Source organism: Natator depressus, chromosome 13, assembly GCF_965152275.1.
Source record: "Natator depressus isolate rNatDep1 chromosome 13, rNatDep2.hap1, whole genome shotgun sequence".
NCBI lineage: Eukaryota > Metazoa > Chordata > Testudines > Cheloniidae > Natator > Natator depressus.
In genome coordinates, this window is record NC_134246.1 from 3,063,659 (window position 1) to 3,080,660 (window position 17,002).

The following is a 17,002-nucleotide window of genomic DNA, read 5'->3' on the forward strand; positions in this document are numbered from 1 at the left end:
ACTGAGCTGGGCTGGAGGATCCCAGAGGTCAGAGCTGTCCCTGGTGTGGGAACCCTTGAAGTGTCTGTTCTATAAAAGGGAATCCTGTGTGCTTGGGAAGTGACTCCCAGGCTGCCCTACTCCACAGCTGTGTCCGACAGCAAATGAGTCATGAGCTCACTGGACTCAGTGAGTTACCCCTGTATCTTCGTACCTTTCCCATGATCCTCCTTCCTCCCGCACTCTGGCAGTGCTGAGCCGGGGCCATCAGCTACTAACCGAAGCCCATGTGACATGATGATTCATGGCAGCACATAGAATGACTGCTGTAGTACCAGGGTTTCTGCATTACCACAGCCAGCCGCGGTTCTCAGCAGACACACACTGCTGACCAGACCAGTTTGGGCCAGTAAGGCACCAGATCAAGACCTCCAGAGCAGAAGCAAAAGGCCCCTGGGGAAAGCACAGCCAGTCTGCTGTCAGCCCCATCAACGGAGAGACTCCCAGCCCTCTACCTCTGACTGGAGCTGTGTGTCCTGAGCATAACTGAGGGGGAAACAATGAAAAAAGAGCCACCAAATGATCAAAAAAATAACTTTATTTTCAAACCTGCTGAATATGAAAAAAAAAAATAGTGACCATGGAGACCTGCAATAATCTTAACTCTCATAAAGCTCTGTATCGAAACTAACCACTGAACAATATTTTACACTCTCGCCCTTGCTCGCTCCTCTGTCCTGCAGCCACTGGGCCAACATCCCCTTCCAGGGGTCAGTGAGCCCTGCTGCCCTGGGCTCCTGCTGGCCGTGAGGGAAGGCACAGTGGATGGCAGAGGAGCGGTCACTCTCTCTCTCTCCCTTATTTGCATCTAGAGCATCGTCCTGCCTTTCAGTCCAAGTCGGTGCAGCCCCAGCCCCCTGTGTCTCCGTGTAGTCCTTTGAGTGTGGGCTCATTTCACATAGGCTTTCCTTTCCTTGAGCTCCAGGGGTCCCATGCTCCTTCCCCCACCCTGGTCTTGAATATCAAGCTCATGTGTTCTGGGGTTCGGCCACCTGGCCTGGCTCCTCAGGCAGATGCTCCCGCAGCTCGGGCTCATCTCCGCGGCACCCGCATTGGGTTCACCCCTCGCGCCTTCAGGCAGTTGCCTGCAAGCTCCCTCCGGCTGCCCTGCAAGAAAGGAAGGGGAAAGCTGGAGACACGATGCTCACACTGCATTCCTGTGCCTCCAGACAGCTGGACTGTGCCCTGAGCAACTGTTTTAGCAGGAGGCAGAGAAAAGCCCAGAGATGGTTGCATCTTGGGCTGGGGGTTAGAAACACACAGGGGAACAGGAAAATCCTCCCACAGAGTTTGCTGTGGGCTGTGGTAGCTGGTGTTGCTGCCTTGTTAACTCTTCATAGGAGCACAATGGACCAGAGCAGGAAGTCCTCACTCATTTCTACATGACTTTGCTGGGGACTTCGCCTGACGAAAACCCTACTAATGCGCTTAGGGGATGGCACGGTCATGGTGGGATCCACCCCTTTCTCGGAGCTCCTTCCACTCATCTGGGCTCTTGCAACAGACAGAGCTGTGCAGCCATGGCCCCACAGATTGTTTTGGAGGAGGCAAGATACACCACACTCCATCTGGGATGGCTGTGCGACCGTCCCCCGTGACTCTGCTAACAAGACCTGTGCTAGCGTCACTCAGGGATGGGCCTCCTTTGGGGCTATTCCTCCACTTGGAATAGGTTATGCCTCTCCATAGTTCATCTGGGGCAGTCCTGGAGAGCCAGACTAGAGGTGTGCGTCCCCACCTCTCTGTAACGGGAGGGGGGGTGTTTGCAAAGGAAGGGCGTGGTGGAAATTCCAAGCCCCAAGCACTAGAGCCCTGAGAGTGACAGGCTGAACTTGGCCATGTCGTCTTGTCATGTTTCCAAGCTCCAGAGGGAGGTCTGGCTGCAATACGGTGCTGTGACTTTCCTAGTACTCTGCCTTGTGATTGGATGACAGAAGAGCAGGTGGCAGAACGGCCAAATAGCCAGGGCAGGGAAGACAGGGAAGATAGATTTGCAAGTTCTGTAACTGCGATGAAGGGGTGGGTCTGAAAGACAGGGAAAGGCCAGGAGACCGAGCTGGGCTGGAGCTGGCATGCTGACGTCTCGCTTGTTCTAGGTATGGCCAGGAGGACGGGATCCGGTGTGATGTTCTGCAGGTGCCCAGGGATTAGCTATCAAGGTCAACGTGACATCTAAACTCTAGAGGTGGAACCTTACGAAGCACAGTTCTCTCTCAAAACTCCCTGGCTACTGACTGTCTCCTGATGAGTCCCTACGTTGGAAAGTGAGGAAATTCCCGGTCTCTTTCCTGGGGACTCACTAGCTGGGAATTTTGCTCTTAAATCTTTTTGGAGTTACATTTATTCCCTCATCTCTTGAAGTGAAGCCCCTTGGGGAAAACCAACCTGGGACTGACCCACGAGTACGGGGATCAGGGAGGTTTATCCTGACTAGTACGTGCCAGAGCAGGCTGCAGGAGAGATAGCCACTCGCCAGGAAAACAGCCCCTTGAGAGCCTCTCCTCACAAGGGTGCCAGAGCACATCACAAGCCACCATGCAGCCTAGGGCGGCAGGAGCGGACACTTTGGCTAAGGAACAAATTTCTGCTTTTCTTGAAAGTGCAATGGGATCTTCCCATCTGACTGTGCCCTGGCCCTTGGCCCCCAGGGAGCCACTACAACCATCCAAGGCGTCCCCACGGCCCATTTAGAGAGGCCTGGAATCTCTGGGGACAATGACCCCGGAGCGGCTCCTACCCTCCCAGAGGAGCGGTTTGCACTAACCAGAATGCGGTGTCCTACTCTGCCACCCCTAGCGGGTGCAGTCCCAGCCCAGACCCTCTCGTCTGGGGCTTGCAGATACTTTGTGTTCCTTAGCCTGTCTCAGGAGCGTGAGAATGGGGGGCAGGGCCTGCAACAGGCAGAAGTCCCAGCAGGTACCGCGAGTAGATGCCAATGTCCAGGAAAGTAACCCCCGGGACTGAACTTCCACCCACAACGCCATGCAGAGAGGGACCTGGGTTGGCTCTAGGCAGGGGCCTTGCCCTCCTGATTACCATGGTAACACATGACCTACCCTGGGGTCCCCGTGTGCTGTGGGAATCGGCTAGGAACACTCCACGGAGATGTGACAACAGGTTCTGCCTTCCCCTGTGCAGGGCATTTGGTGCCCGTTACATTGAGGCTGATCCCCTCTGCCAGGCTCAAGCCAGCACTGATGGTGTTGTACCAGCTCCTCCCACCCCAACCACTCCCCAGCCCCAGGCTTAACCTGTGCATCTCAGCTGGGCCCTGCAGCTCTCCCGGCTCATCCAGCCCTGCCCCAATCCTGATCTGTAGCCGCCCTCCTTTTGGGCCAGGACCCCTCAAAGCTCTGGTGATGCAGCCTCCCTGTGCTCCCGCAGCCTCTCAGCCACCCTCGCGTGTCAGGGGGACTTTGCCATGAAGAGAGCGGGCTCGCTGGAGGCCAGAAGAGTCATTTTCACTGGTTACCTGAGCCAGGATTTGAGTCCAGGTCTCTGGGGCAAAGGGTCAGCACACGAAGCCTCTGTACTCCTGAGCCCATACAACCCCAGGTCACTGCTGGTCTCTGTTTGGATCTACAGTACATTCAATAACCCCGCACATTCCAGAGTCCGCTGACGGCACCCCCAACAAAGACCTGGCCCTGACCAGCATGGCTAGCGAGAGGTAGCAGTGAAGTCCTGTGGCTAGGGCATATGGGAATCCCGCAGCCTGGGCTCTAGTCCCAGCTTTCCAGTGACCTGCTGAACAAGTCCCTTCCTCTGCGTCTTTGCTGTGGGAAAGAAACCCCAACTGCTGCAGATGCTTGTTTCCCATTTAGAGACAGTGCCCTTGTTCCCACAGGCTGGTACTTAGGCCTTGCTGCGACTCTCCGTGCCAGAGCTCATGGATCAGCTCTTAGAGCACTAAAATCTCCTTCCTTAGGGCTCGGAGCAGCGGGAGGAAGTGCAGATAGGGAGGAAGCTTCCTGACGGGGGAGGTCTATCTGGCTATAGACGTGGTGGAAGCTCCATTGCTTGGGACGTTTAAAGCTAGGCTTGCCCCAGCACTAGTAAATGTTCTGTGGGGAACAATCCTGCCTTGGGAGGGAGAGATGGTCCTAAAGGTGGCTTCCATCGATAGCTGAATAGTTATCTCCGGCCTGCCCCCTCCCTGCCAGCTGCGCAAGGGGGTGAGAGGGCTTTTTGGTTATCGTCTCGGGCCTCAGAGGTTATGGGCAAGTTTCCAAAAGGGTTGAGGCCTGGTCTCCCTTTTTCTCATGCCTGAGTCCCTGGGCCACTGAGAACAGCTGAGGTGCAGAGCACCGACAAGGGGGCCGGGCCTGGGTCTGCCATTCAGGTACAGGCCCAAATGTTGGGGGTGCACAGTGCACGGGCAGGTGGGAAGTGGTCTCTCCTGAGCATCTGTTGTGTTTTTTAAACCCATCAGCTCAAATACTTCAATAGCCAGAGAGATGGACAAGCAGATGGGGGAAGAGACAGGAGGTGGGAAATAAAGGGAGAGAAACTGGAGACAAATCTCAGGGAGGATTGTGGGTGTGAGAGTGCCTGGTCAGTGTGTAGGTCAGGAGAAGCCTGCTGCAGCCCGTGGAGTCACACCGGGGTAAAGCTGGGATAAGTAGGAGGAGGCTCCAGCCCCATGTATCCGGTTTGATGTGCAGAAGGGCTGTCTGACCGGGAGACTACGTGTAGGGACGGAGCAGTGTGTGAGCGCTGGGGTCAGCGTGTGCATGCCGGGCAGAGTGCAGATGGTTATCGAGTGCATCCAGAGAGCTTGCCCAGATGAGCATTGCATTTAGGCACTCTGGACTCCCAGTCCCCACCCAGCACCGGCTTGAACCATACGGCAGCTTTCCCAGGAGACAGTCTACAGAGGGTGGAGACAATGAAGCGGCTACTCTCCTAGCTCGGTGTTTCGCTCCTCTCCTTCTGCACCATTCAGGACAGAGCTGCAGCAGCGGCCAGATCCTGAGGGCCTGACTGCAGTGACCTCCCTCTGATTTCTGGGAGCTGGGACTGAGTGGAAACTATGGGTTAGGCCCAAGATTTCTGTCTCTTTCCAGTTTATCTCGTCCTGCTCTTTATTCCCCACATTATGCCACCATCCTGTTTGTGACCTCACAGCTGGTTGCCGTGCCGAAGGTTATGATGTCACAGGCAGAAGATTATGATTAGGGCCCTACCATGAAAAATGCATCACAGACTGTGAAATCTGGTCTTCCCCCGTGAAATCTGTAGAGTATAGGGTAAAAGCACACAAAAGACCAGATTTCACGGGGGGGACACCAGCGTTTCTCAAACTGGGGGTCCTGAGCCAAAAGGGAGTTGGGTCACGGTGGGGGTCACAAGGTTATTTTAGGGGGGTTGCAGTATTGCCACCCTTACTTCTGTGCTGCCTTCAGAGCTGGGCGGCCGGAGAGTGGCGGGTGCTGACTGAGGGCCCAGCTCTGCAGGCAGCAGCACAGAAGTAAGGGTGGCAGTGCCATACCGTGCCATCCTTCCTTCTGAGCTGCTGCTGGCGGTGACTCTGCCTTCAGAGCTGGGATCCCGGCCCGCAGCCGGCGCTCTCCAGCTGCCCAGCTCTGAAGGCAGCGCCATCACCAGCAGCAGCGCAGAAATACTGCAGCCCCCCCCCAATAACCTTGTGACCCCCGCACAACTCCTTTTTGGGTCAGGTCCCCTACAATTACAACACCGTGACATTTCATATTTAAATAGCTGAAATCGTGAAATTTATGATTTTTAAAATCCCATGACCATGAAATTGACCAAAACGGACCGTGAATTTGGTAGGGCCCTCATTATGATATTAGTGGAGGAAGGCTGGGCCCTAGGGTAAAGCCTGAATGTGCGTAGCCAGGAACAAACATTTGGGAAGTATCCAGATCTGCCTTTCCGAAGGTGTTAGCTCCCTCGAGCTAAATGGCAATGGGGTAACTCCTGGTGAAAGAGTACTTAGAATGTGAGATGCAGTGAAATTGGAGCCCTGCAAGCATCACCCCCGCAGCCTGGGGCGAGGGGGCAGCTGGGAATCAAGCTGCATCCAGACACAATATTGGCATCTCTATTTTATTCCTGCAAAGGGCTGGTCTGATCCCAGGGCCCAGACACCCTCAGGCTCTGAAGGGGGTTCAATATAATGCATCCACAGTTTGGTCTCAGGCCTGGCTCTAATCTAAACCAAACACATGGAAACTAGAACAAGTTACGTGATACCGGCACAGAAGGTGTCTGCAGGAGGCCTCACCCAGGAGGGGCCTGTGCTACTTTAGAGTCTCTCTGCTCGGCTTCTCTGCCCAGGGGCAGAGTGTTTCCATGAAGAGTGAGACAGCCAAGGAGTCAAGGCAAAGCTCCTGAGACGCCCCCTAATACAACCTCCGGAGCAGGTGTGCTGTGCAAGGTTGCAGCTTGCAGAAAAGGCAGGTGGAAGACAGAGCAAGAACACTTCCAGTTAAGAGCCCTAAATTCTCTTGACTATGCATTTAAACTAGCGTTAATGGGCCAGCTAGTGCATGTTACATATATGCTCAGTATACAGGAGCTATTTAGTACGTTGGATCTGCCTGCGGAGGCAGCCTGGTCCTGCAGCTCAGGAGTAGGTTCCAATCCTCAGTGACTCGCTGTGTGTGAGCTAGGATGAACCACCGCACCCCTCCGTGCCTCAGTTTCCCCATTTGTAAAAGGGCACTAATGAGATTTGCTCACTTTTGAGACCTTCAGCTGAAAGGCACGACACAAGCACAGGTACCCGGGGCATTATTTCATTGGGCCAGATGTTGCTCTCACAGGTACCCTTGTGAATCTGGAGTGCCACGGATAACTCCAGCTGAGTTCCTCTGGATTTACCCCGAGCGTAGAGTTTGGCCTGGGGATTTGCACGGGAGTTGTGTGCGTGTAGCGAAGGGCAGAATTTGGCCGAAAGCAGCTACCCCTCAGTGAAGGCCCGCACACCCCAACCTGCACAAGCATCCTGCTCAGTCTGAACTACAGCCAGTCCTGATTGCAGACAGTCTGTGCCAGCTGTCACCTCTTCCCCTTCGCCCTTCATATCCTCCTGCCACTCGGCCATGCACTCCCCACAGAGTCCCCCTGACACCTCTGCTTACATTCATCCTGACACCTGAAACCCAGCACCCTCCCGTCCCACACGCACCCCAGCGACATCCCTCTGTACCTACGTAGGGCCTTTGCCAGTCCAAATGCAGAGCTCCCTTTCCAGCCTCCCTTCTCAAAGGGATCCTGTTTGTTGGTGGCTGGCCAAGCAGGGGCAGCGCCGCCCAGCTGGGAGGATGGACTTACCCCTTTCCTCTGGTTGCTGAGGCAGAAGGTGCAGATGCTGCGGGGCTGTTTGTTGTCCAGCTCCCCCTTGGAGCCATAGATGGTGCTGAAGCAGGGCTGCCCGTCCTCGCAGCCCTCTCCGAGCAGCAGCACGTTGGCCAGGTGGGAGATGTAGCTCGAGGCCAGGCGGAGGGTCTCAATCTTGGACAGCTTCCTATCCATGGGCTCGGTGGGGATGAGGGTCCGCAGGGCGGTGAAGGCCGTGTTGACGCTCTGCGTCCGGTCCCTCTCCCGGGCGTTAGCCGCCTGCCTCTGCTTCACCATCACCACCTGGCCTGGCTTCCTGGCCACCTTCCTCCTGGTCTCCAGGTCCTCATAGCAGCCGTAGGACTGGTCCGAGGCATCGCTCTCGCTCCGGTTCTCCTCGTCCTCAGAGAGCATGCTGAGGTCTGGGTACAGCATGTGAGCTGCCACGGGTCTCAGCATGGTGAATGCCATGGTGGGGTTTGCCCCCAGACCCAGGGCCCCTCTGCTCTCTGGGAGCCTTCCGCAGCAAGACACCTCTGCACTCCAGGCTGGAAGGGCTCTGAGAGGCAGCCTGGCTCCTCGCTGGAGCACCAGGGGCTCACTCCAGAGGCTCACCCTGGTGGCGTTCAAGGGCTCGCAATGCACGGACACAAGCAGGAAGCCCTCCCCACCCCCGCTGCAGGTCCTGACGTCTTCCCAGCTGTTGCTCCAGCTTCTCCCCTTTCGAGTCGGAGAGGGTGGTACAGTTTGCTCTAGTGGGATTCACAAGAATCTCTCTATATAAGTCCTGGGAGGGGCTAGGAACTAGGAGCAGATTCCTGGCCAGCCAATGGGGCTGCCTTGGACTTTTCCATCCAGCCAACAGGACTGTGGTGCTCTCCCAGCCCCCAGAATTTAAAGCCAGCAGACGCTGCTTCTATTCTGTGCTTTACAAGGATCAGGATGGGGGCCCTTTTACTGTGCGCAGACACCTTGCAAACAGAGCCCTGAGGGGGCGGCACACCGCAATGAATCTAAACAGGCTGCAGCTGGGCACAGGCTGTGCTGGGAAGTGCTACTGCACATCAGAGATCTGCTGCCCGCTGGGGAGCTGCTGCAAATGCTGCTTCCGAACTAACTTCTCCTGACACAGACACAGGCAGCTCCAGTCGACTTCACAGCCCACCCTGCCCCCTCTGCAGGCTGCAAGGCCCCCCACAGCCAGCACCTGTCTAGCACCCCCAGAAGAGCTTCCACAGAGCCAGCAGCTATGCACTGCTCCCTGCTGCACGTTCCCCAAGCGTGGGGCATGCAGGGTTGAAGGACTAGCTTGTGGAGGGCACAGAAGATGTAGACATTAAGATGGGCAGGGCGCTTTAGTAGCACGTGGTGGGGATGGTTTCATTTTCCTGAAGAGGAGCTGAGCTTTCAAACGCTGCCCTGGGTCACCTCCTGGAGGGGCTGGGCCTTCTTTACCCTTGACCTCCGCCGGGCCAGCAGCCCTGTATTTCTGCCTATCGCTGGGCTTGGCATTCACTTTCTATTTTGTAATGATTCTGACAGATAATATCCATGTTTATGTTTAAGCGTTTTTTCCCTATTTCGATTGCTTTAAATTTTCACAGTTGCGAGAAATTATGGAGGGTGGGGTGGGGGGAGGGTCAGACAGAAATGATTTAACGACAGCAGATGTTGAGGTTCCAAAAGTGCAAGCTTCAGAGCCGTTAACACACACAGTGTCGGCATCACATGTCAAAACATACCGAGTCGAGAGCCTCAACTCAGCTTACGATAAGTTCTCAACAGCAGGTTTCTTCTGGGGCCGAGCTGCACATTTCAATGACCATCAAGGCACATACTGTTTGTTGGTGTGTGTGTGCCTGGTGAAACTGACGATTATCGCCCTTTCCCGATAAAAATGCAATCCTTCAGCGCCTACCTCTAGTGATTCCTCTTGGGGGAATCTTGCACACTGTGAATGCAGAAGCTAAAGATCCTCTATGGACAGCGCTCGTCTCCCATTCCCGTAAAGCCAGCTGCTGGGAGAGGCTGTGATGGAGTCGCTTTCAGTCCCCCATAGGGGCTCATTCCCTGGCGTGCGCTCCGCAGGGACAGGCTTGAGAGCGGAGTAGCTGGGAGCTGCTCACACCACCAGTGCTCCTACACCATCCCCTCCAGTGATACCTGCTGGCTGAGGCAGGGATTGGAGGAGCGGTGAGTTGCTCCCCTAGATCTGGGTTTTCCATTAATCATATAAATCATCCTAGTTAAAAAACAGCTTTTGCTAAGATAAAGCTCTCTGAATGCTAGGTTGGAGCATGGCTGAGTAGGAGCATTTCCTCTCACCCCAGGAGGAAGGTGTGTGCCGGCAGTGGAAAAAATGAAGTTTTTTTTTCCAGAAGTGGAGAGAGATCTGAGCAGCAAAAGCCTCTGAATTCACTTGGGGTTCAGCAATTCCGCTCCTCTCAGGCCCTCTGCAAACCAGCGGCCTAGCAGAGAAGAAACCCTCCCGCTAGGGTTAGCCAAAGCCTGCTGCAGCTCTGAAAGATCAGAACAGCCCCTTAGACACACAGGGAGTGTTTGCCCATCACTGGCTTCCTGAGCCAATGAATTATTGCCGGGAGATTTCCTTTCCTGTCTGCTCCTCTTTGGCGGAGCTATTCACTCCTGTCTCACTCTCCCTTTCTCTTTTCCCACCGCCACCCCAGTGTCCCTCCTCTCATCCTCTGCCTGCAAGCACAGAGCCCCAGAGAGCGAAGGCAGGAGGGGAAGCCAGCCAAATAAAGCAGGCAGAAGGCTTCCTGTGCTTCCCTTCCTCAGAGGCCCGAGGCTGAGCGGAGATCGCCAGGGCCTGGGGTGCCATGAGCTCTGCAGGTCAAAGCGGGAAGGCAGCTTAAACAAACAGAGGGGGAACCTGCTCCCCAAACAGAGAGAATCGTGTATTTACACAGACGGGTCTTGATACCAACAAGTGGCCTGTTGCATTTATTAAAGGAGAACCCTCTGATTACTCAAGAATTCCCTCACCAAAGGCTCCTTAGCAAAGCAAGTGCGATGTACAGACCCCCTTAAATGGGGCAGAGTGTCCCTGTGCAGCAGGCAGATTTCCAGCCCTCCCGTTAGCGAGAGGGGCAGCGTGGCTGGAGCAGGTTAGAGAAACAAATGAAATGATGCAGAAACCGCCTCCAGTTTTGTTTTTTGGTTGGTTGGTTTTCTCAGCTGGAAACTCCAGGCTGTGATTTTAGAACGAAAGGGTCTCCCTCCCGAGGAGCGTGGAGGCCCCCATCTGCCAGCCTGAGATGCTGTCCCAGGAGGGGTGTGGCCTGCCTGGGGCCTGTGTCTGAGATGTCACATAGAGGTTGCCAAGCGCCTCTGAGCACTACCCCATGCTGCTCCTCCATGTGGGCAGTAATGATACTGTCAGGTCTGAGCCTGAGCAGCTCAGCAGTGACTTCAGGGCTCTGGGACTGAGGGTGAAGGGGCCAGGGGCTCAGGTTCTGTTCTCATCCATCCTTCCGGTGGAGGATAAGGGCCCAGGCAGGGACATGGGCATTCTGGAGATGAATACACAGCTGCACGGGTGGTGTAAGTGGGAGGAGGGATTTAAACTAGGTTCAAAGGCGGGCCTAGGTAAACATAGAAAAGACAACTTGAATGGAAAGCTAGATGTTGGGAGGACACGGAAAAGTACAATCTGGTCATAGGAACAAGAAGAGGGAACTCAGTCAGGGAATCTGCTCAACATCTTCTGTGTCTACACACAAATGGGGAGTAAACAGGAAGTACGAGCCCCGAAGCTAAATTATGACTTGGTGGGATAAATCTCAGGACTCTGATATTGGCATAGAGGGGTAGAACTTGTTCAGGAAGGACAGGCAGGGTAAAAAGTGAGCAGACACTGCATTATACATCAAGAATGCATACACTTGTCCTGAGCTCCACCACGAAGTGAGAGACAGACCAGTTGAAAGTCTCTGGGTAAAGCTAAAAGGGGAAAAAAACAGGGGTGATGTCATGGTAGAGGTCTAATGCAGACCATCAGATCAGGAAGTGAAGGTGGATGAGGCTTTTCTAAAACAAGTAACAGAAATATCCAAAACACAAGCCCGAGTAGTAACGGGGGGCTTTAACTACCCCGACATCTGCTGGAAGAGTAATATGGCAAGATACACAAAGTCCCATAGTTCTTGGAATGCACTGGGGGGAGGTAGTAACTGGGGGACAGCCATCTGAGACTTGATTCTGACCAACGGGGAGGAACTGGTTGAAAACCTGAAGAAGGAAGACAACCTGGGTGAAAACCATCATTAAATGATAGATTTCAAGATTTTAAGGAAAGGAAGGAGTGAGGGCAGCAGAATAAGGACAATGGACTTCAAAAAAAGCAGACTTCAACAGAGAATTGGTAGGTAAGGTCCCATGGGACAAAAACCTAAGGGAAAAAGGAGCTCAGGAGTTTCTCAAGATGGCAATATTAAAGGCACAACTGCAAAGTACTGTATTCTGATGCGAAGGAAAGATAGGAAGAAAAGTGAGGCCAATATGGCTCCATCAGGAGCTCTTTAATGACCTGAAAACCAAAAAGGAATCCTACAAAAAGTGAAAACATGGACATATTGCTAAGGAGGAGTAATTAGGGACAACGTCAGAAAAGCTAAGGCACAAAATGAGTTGCACCTAGCAAGGGACATAAAAGGAAATAAGAGGTTCTTTACATACATTAGGAGTTACAGAAAAACAAAGGAAACTGTAGGCGGTCTACTTAGTGAGGAAAGAGAGCTAATAATGGATGACGTCAAGAAGGCTGAGATGTTTAATGCCTATTTTGCTTCAATCTTCATTAAAGAGGTTTGATGGTGGCCAGAGACTCAACACAATTAGTATTAACAAGAAGGGGGAAGGAACATGAGCCAAAATAGGGAAAGAACAGGCTAAAGAACATTTAGATAAGTTAGATGTATTCAAGTCGGCAGGGCCTGATGAAATTCATTCTAGGGTACTTAAGGAACTAGCTGAAGCAATCTTGGAACTGTTAGCAATTATCTTCGAGAATTCCTGGAGGATGGGTGAGTCCCACAGGACTGGAGAAGGGCAAACATAGTTCCTATCTTTAAAAAGGGGAACAAAGAGAACCAGGGGAATTATAGACCAGTCAGCCTAAGTTCAACACTGGGAAAGATACTGGACCAAATTATTAAACAATCACTTTGTAAGCACCCAGAGGATAATAAGGTTATAAAGAATAACCAGCATGGGGTGTATGTGCGCTTGACAAGAACAAATCATGTCAAATCAACCTAATTTCCTTCTTTGATAAGGTTACTAGTGGATGAGGGGAACAGGAAGCAGTAGACGAGATATATCTTGATTTCTGTAAGGCTTTCAATACAGCCTCACATGCCATTCTCACAAACAAACTAGGGAAATGTGGTCTAGATTAAATGACTATAAGGTGGGTGCAAAACTGGCTCAAAGATTGTACTAAAAAAGTAGTTATTAATGGTTCATTGTCAGACTGGGAGGGCATATCTAATGGTGTCCTTCAGGGGTCAATCCCGGGTCTGGTACTATTCAATATTTTCATGAATGACGTGGCTAATGGAGTGGAGAGCATGCTTATAAAATTTGCGGATGACACCAAGATGGGAGGGATTGCTAGCATTTTGGAGGGCAGGATTAGAATACAAAATGACCGTGACAAATTGGAGAATTAGTCTGAAATCAACAAGGAGAAAAATCAATAAAGACAAGTGCAAAGGACTACACTTAGGAAGGAAAAATCAAATGCACAACTACAAAATGGGGAATAATTGGCTAGATGGTCGTACTGTGAAAAAGATCTGGGGGTTACAGTCACTCACAAATTGAATGAGTCAGCACTGTGATGCAGTTGTGAAAAAAAACTAATATCATTCTGAGGTGTATTAATAGGAGTGTCATATGTAAGACATGGGAGGTAACTGTCCTGTTCTACTCGGCCCTGGTGAGGCCTCAGCTGGAGAACTGTGTCCAATTCTGGGTGCCACGCTTTCGAAAAAGATGTGGACAGACTGGAGAGAGTCTAGAGAGCAACAACAATGACAAAAGGTTTAGAAAACCTGATGTAGAAAGGAAAAGTTACAAAAACTGGGGATGTTTAATCCTGAGAAAAGAAGTCCAAGGGGGTGCCTGATAACAGTTTTCAAACCTGTTAAGGGCTGGTGTAAAGAGGACGGGGATCAGTTGTTCTCCACTTCCACTGAAGGCAGGACAAGAAGTAATGGGCTTAATCTGCAGCCAGGGAGATTTTGGTTATGTATTAGGAAAGCTTTCTAACTCTTAGGGTGGTTAAGTTCTGGAACAGGCTTCCAAGGGAGGTTGTGGAAGCCCTGTCATCACTACAGGTTTTTAAGAACAGGTTGGACAAACGCCTGTCAGGCGTAGATTTACTTGGTCCTGCCTCAGCACAGGGGGCTGAACTTGATGACCTCTTGAGGTCCCTTCCAGTCCTACATTTCTATGATTCTGTGAACTGCAGAAGAAAGACCTGGCAAATCACTGGAGCAGAGCAGCGGGCATGGTTGTGCCAGGGGACTCGACCTGGGGGCGTGGTGGGTAGAAGGCAGAGAAGCCTTGCCCCAGAAGGGTGGGCCAGCATGTATGTTTTCTTGCTCTGGATTAACGAACCACAATGATCTTTAGGCTTCTTTGTGACTGGACTTCTCCAGGAAAGAGGTGCTCACCGAGCTGCTGGGTGCTGCTGCTGGGGGGATTACCTTACTCCCGGCTTTGGTGTGTGTCCGGTGGAAAGGGGTGGCTGTTGTTACAAGCTGAGCTGGGGCACCCCTCCATCTCTCTGCAGAGCAGAGGTGGGATCTTTCCAGGGTAGGGGGGATGCAGAGGGATGTTTTCCTATTCCATTTGTCTGCCTGCCCGGAGCCCATAAACTGAAGTGGAATTCACACTGTAGGTCGGAGGGGTCCCAGCAGCCTTGAGATCAGCATCACTGGACAGAAAGGGGTGTCTGGGGGGTGACCACACAGGCAGAATGGGGAGCTACACAGACTATCTGTGGAGCTGGGTTCAGCGCGGGTCACTCCTCCTGCTATCCTGTCCACACTATGGCTGGGCTAGTCCCCATTCACTTTAGTGGGGTTACTCTAGATTTGTCTCCGTATCACTGAGAGCAGAATCTGGCTTATTGTGTTTAAACAGAACCAGACCCCAGCAGAATGGTTTCCAGAGATGCCCCGTGGCGTTGGCCACTTTCCCTTGCCCTCCCCGTGAGGACGTACAATCCCCTGCACCCGGGGCAGCTGGGACTGCACCTTTTTTCAAGGACGAGAAACATTCCAACAAGTGGAGCCCTTCCCTTTCCCCCGGAGCCGAGCTGCTTGCCCTGCTTTGGAAGCACTTCATGATGCATCGTTAAAATGTCCCGAGACACCAGTCACAGCTTCCTCTCCCTTATTATTTGCATTGCAGTGCTGCCTGGGGCTGAAGTCAGGGAGGGAGGCTGCGTTGAGCTAGGCTCTGCACACACACACGTATATGACAGGAAGATGGTCCCTGCCCCAGACAGCTTCCAATCTAAGTAATGACTCTGACATGAATTAGGGCCCCGCCTGTCCCTCCCCATGGGTGCAGCACCCTGTCCTAGGTGACTGTATAGATGCTGCCAGGACTCCCAGTCTGTCCCTTGCCGCCCCTATAATCCAATAACCCCCAAAGGCCGCCATCATCCAGCTAGTGCATCTTCCCACCACAGCATGGCCAGAGACAGCCTGTTAGCACTTCGGCTTCCCCAGAGTCTCTCCGGGAATGGAGCCTTCCTGGGGTGGGGAAGAGCCTCTGCCTGTCAGACCACACTGTGCCCACTGCCAAGTGAAACCTCACCGCAAGTGTCCAGGGTTCCTGGCCCAGCTCCCTCCCTCCCCTTCTGCCTGTGACAGTTTTGCTGCTGGCGGGGGGGCCCACCAGCCATTTGGCTGTTCCGCCCCTGAGAGAGGCCTGTTGGGCTCTTTCAGAGGTGCACACGGGGCAGGTGTGAATTCCTCAGGGCTCGCCACTGGTTATTATCCCTGTAGCTGGCCGAGGACGGTCCGGGGGAGAGAGAGGGTAGGGAGGGGGCTTACAGCAGCAGGACCGGCGGAAGGGAATTCGCTCCCCGGAGCAGTCCCTGGCTCAGTCCGAGCTGGAAGTAAATCTCCTCCATGCTGGAGCTAGTCACTTCAGTTGGTAAGGAACCCACAGTCTCCCCCAGGTCCCGCCAGCAAATTACTCCTGGCAGGAGCCCCTGAAACATTTGTATGTTGCGCTTTTTCTTAAGGCTCCCAGAGCCGGAACCGAGCCAACAGCGATGATACTAATGACAGGCAGGCACGGGCCTGGCAGGGCCTGCTGATGGACACAGGGACTGGTGGGTGGCTAGAGAGGACAGACAGATGGACATGTGCGGTCGTTGCATGGCCCCAGCCCTTAGACATGGCAGATAGACACAGTTCAAAGGAGAGCTGGGTAGCCCACAGATATGACAGACAGACAGACACCCAGCTCCAAGCATAGGGTGATAGACCTTAGATATAATTAGCAGGCAGCTGGGCACACAGCCTTGGCAATTCTGCAGAGACGGGAACACTAAGGGGGTGGGGGCAGGACCTTTGGTGCTGGTGGGGGGTGATGGGGAGAAGGGGAGAGGATGAAGGTGATTACTGGTGGAGAAGGGGAGAGGAGGAAGGTGAGCATCATGCAGGCCCTGAGCAGGTGGCTAATGGCAGGGAGGCATGGGAGGTTTCATCCCCATCAGTATGTGTCTCTGCCCATCCCTCTCCCGGTTCACCTGGCTTTGCCTCCTCAGACTGGAGCAGGCTCTGGAGTCTGTGGCTGGGTTACTGAGCCCTGCGGGGGCGAGTCCGCGGTCAGAGGGAGCTGGGTCCTCACAGAGCGGCAGGCGTGTTTACCTGCTGGAGGACCGGCGGAAGGGAATTCTGCCAGGAGTAATTTGCTGGCGGGACCTGGGGGAGACTGTGGGTTCCTTACCAACTGAAGTGACTAGCTCCAGCATGGAGGAGATTTACTTCCAGCTCTGACTGAGCCAGGGACTGCTCCGGGGAGCGAATACCCTTCCGCCGGTCCTGCTGCTGTTTCAAACTCAGGTGCCGAGGCCTGCGGGTCAGAAAACGTGTCCCAGTCCCACGCCTGCAATTGGCTCCTCTTCAGCTCTGGGGAGACACACAAACCCACTGAGAGCAGGCAAGCCCTCCTGGGCCTCCATCTCACACATGTGGCCCCCCTGGACTTGCCCGTGGCCACCAAGGCCGTCGATATCAGACCCCACGAGGGGCTGGCTCCCATTGCTGTGCTCAGAGCACTCGACTGTATCTCCCGTGAGAGAGTAACGCATTGCCCGGGGGACACAGTCTGACAACAGACACACCATCCGCTGCTGGCTCCTTTGGATAAGAAGCAGGTGGAAATCTGCCCATCGGGCTGTCCCAGGCTAGGACTCCTCTCAGCCCGTTGTCTCAGCCCATCCTCCCTCTTTCCAGCCACAGGTCATGGCTTTTCTCTCCCTCTTCCCCCCTCTTGGTTTTCTAAGGGGCTCTTACACGTTGGCACCCTGCTGGGGTGTGACTCGGCTGAGCTGAACAGCACTGATCCTCCTGACAGCAGGCAAGACGGATAGGCAGGGGCTGTG

General features: G+C 53.6%; 1 protein-coding gene across 1 annotated transcript; it reads right to left on the reverse strand.

The window, feature by feature from the left end:
- Window positions 1–591: 591 nt before the first annotated feature.
- On the reverse strand, window positions 592–8,044 carry TCF15 (transcription factor 15). The gene is made up of 2 exons (XM_074969556.1): window positions 7,342–8,044; window positions 592–1,146 (listed from the first exon to the last, which is right to left on the reverse strand). Exons 1-2 carry the CDS (start codon window positions 7,816–7,818, stop codon window positions 1,072–1,074), a joined length of 552 nt encoding a protein of 183 aa, XP_074825657.1. The 5' UTR covers window positions 7,819–8,044; the 3' UTR covers window positions 592–1,071.
- Window positions 8,045–17,002: the final 8,958 nt, after the last annotated feature.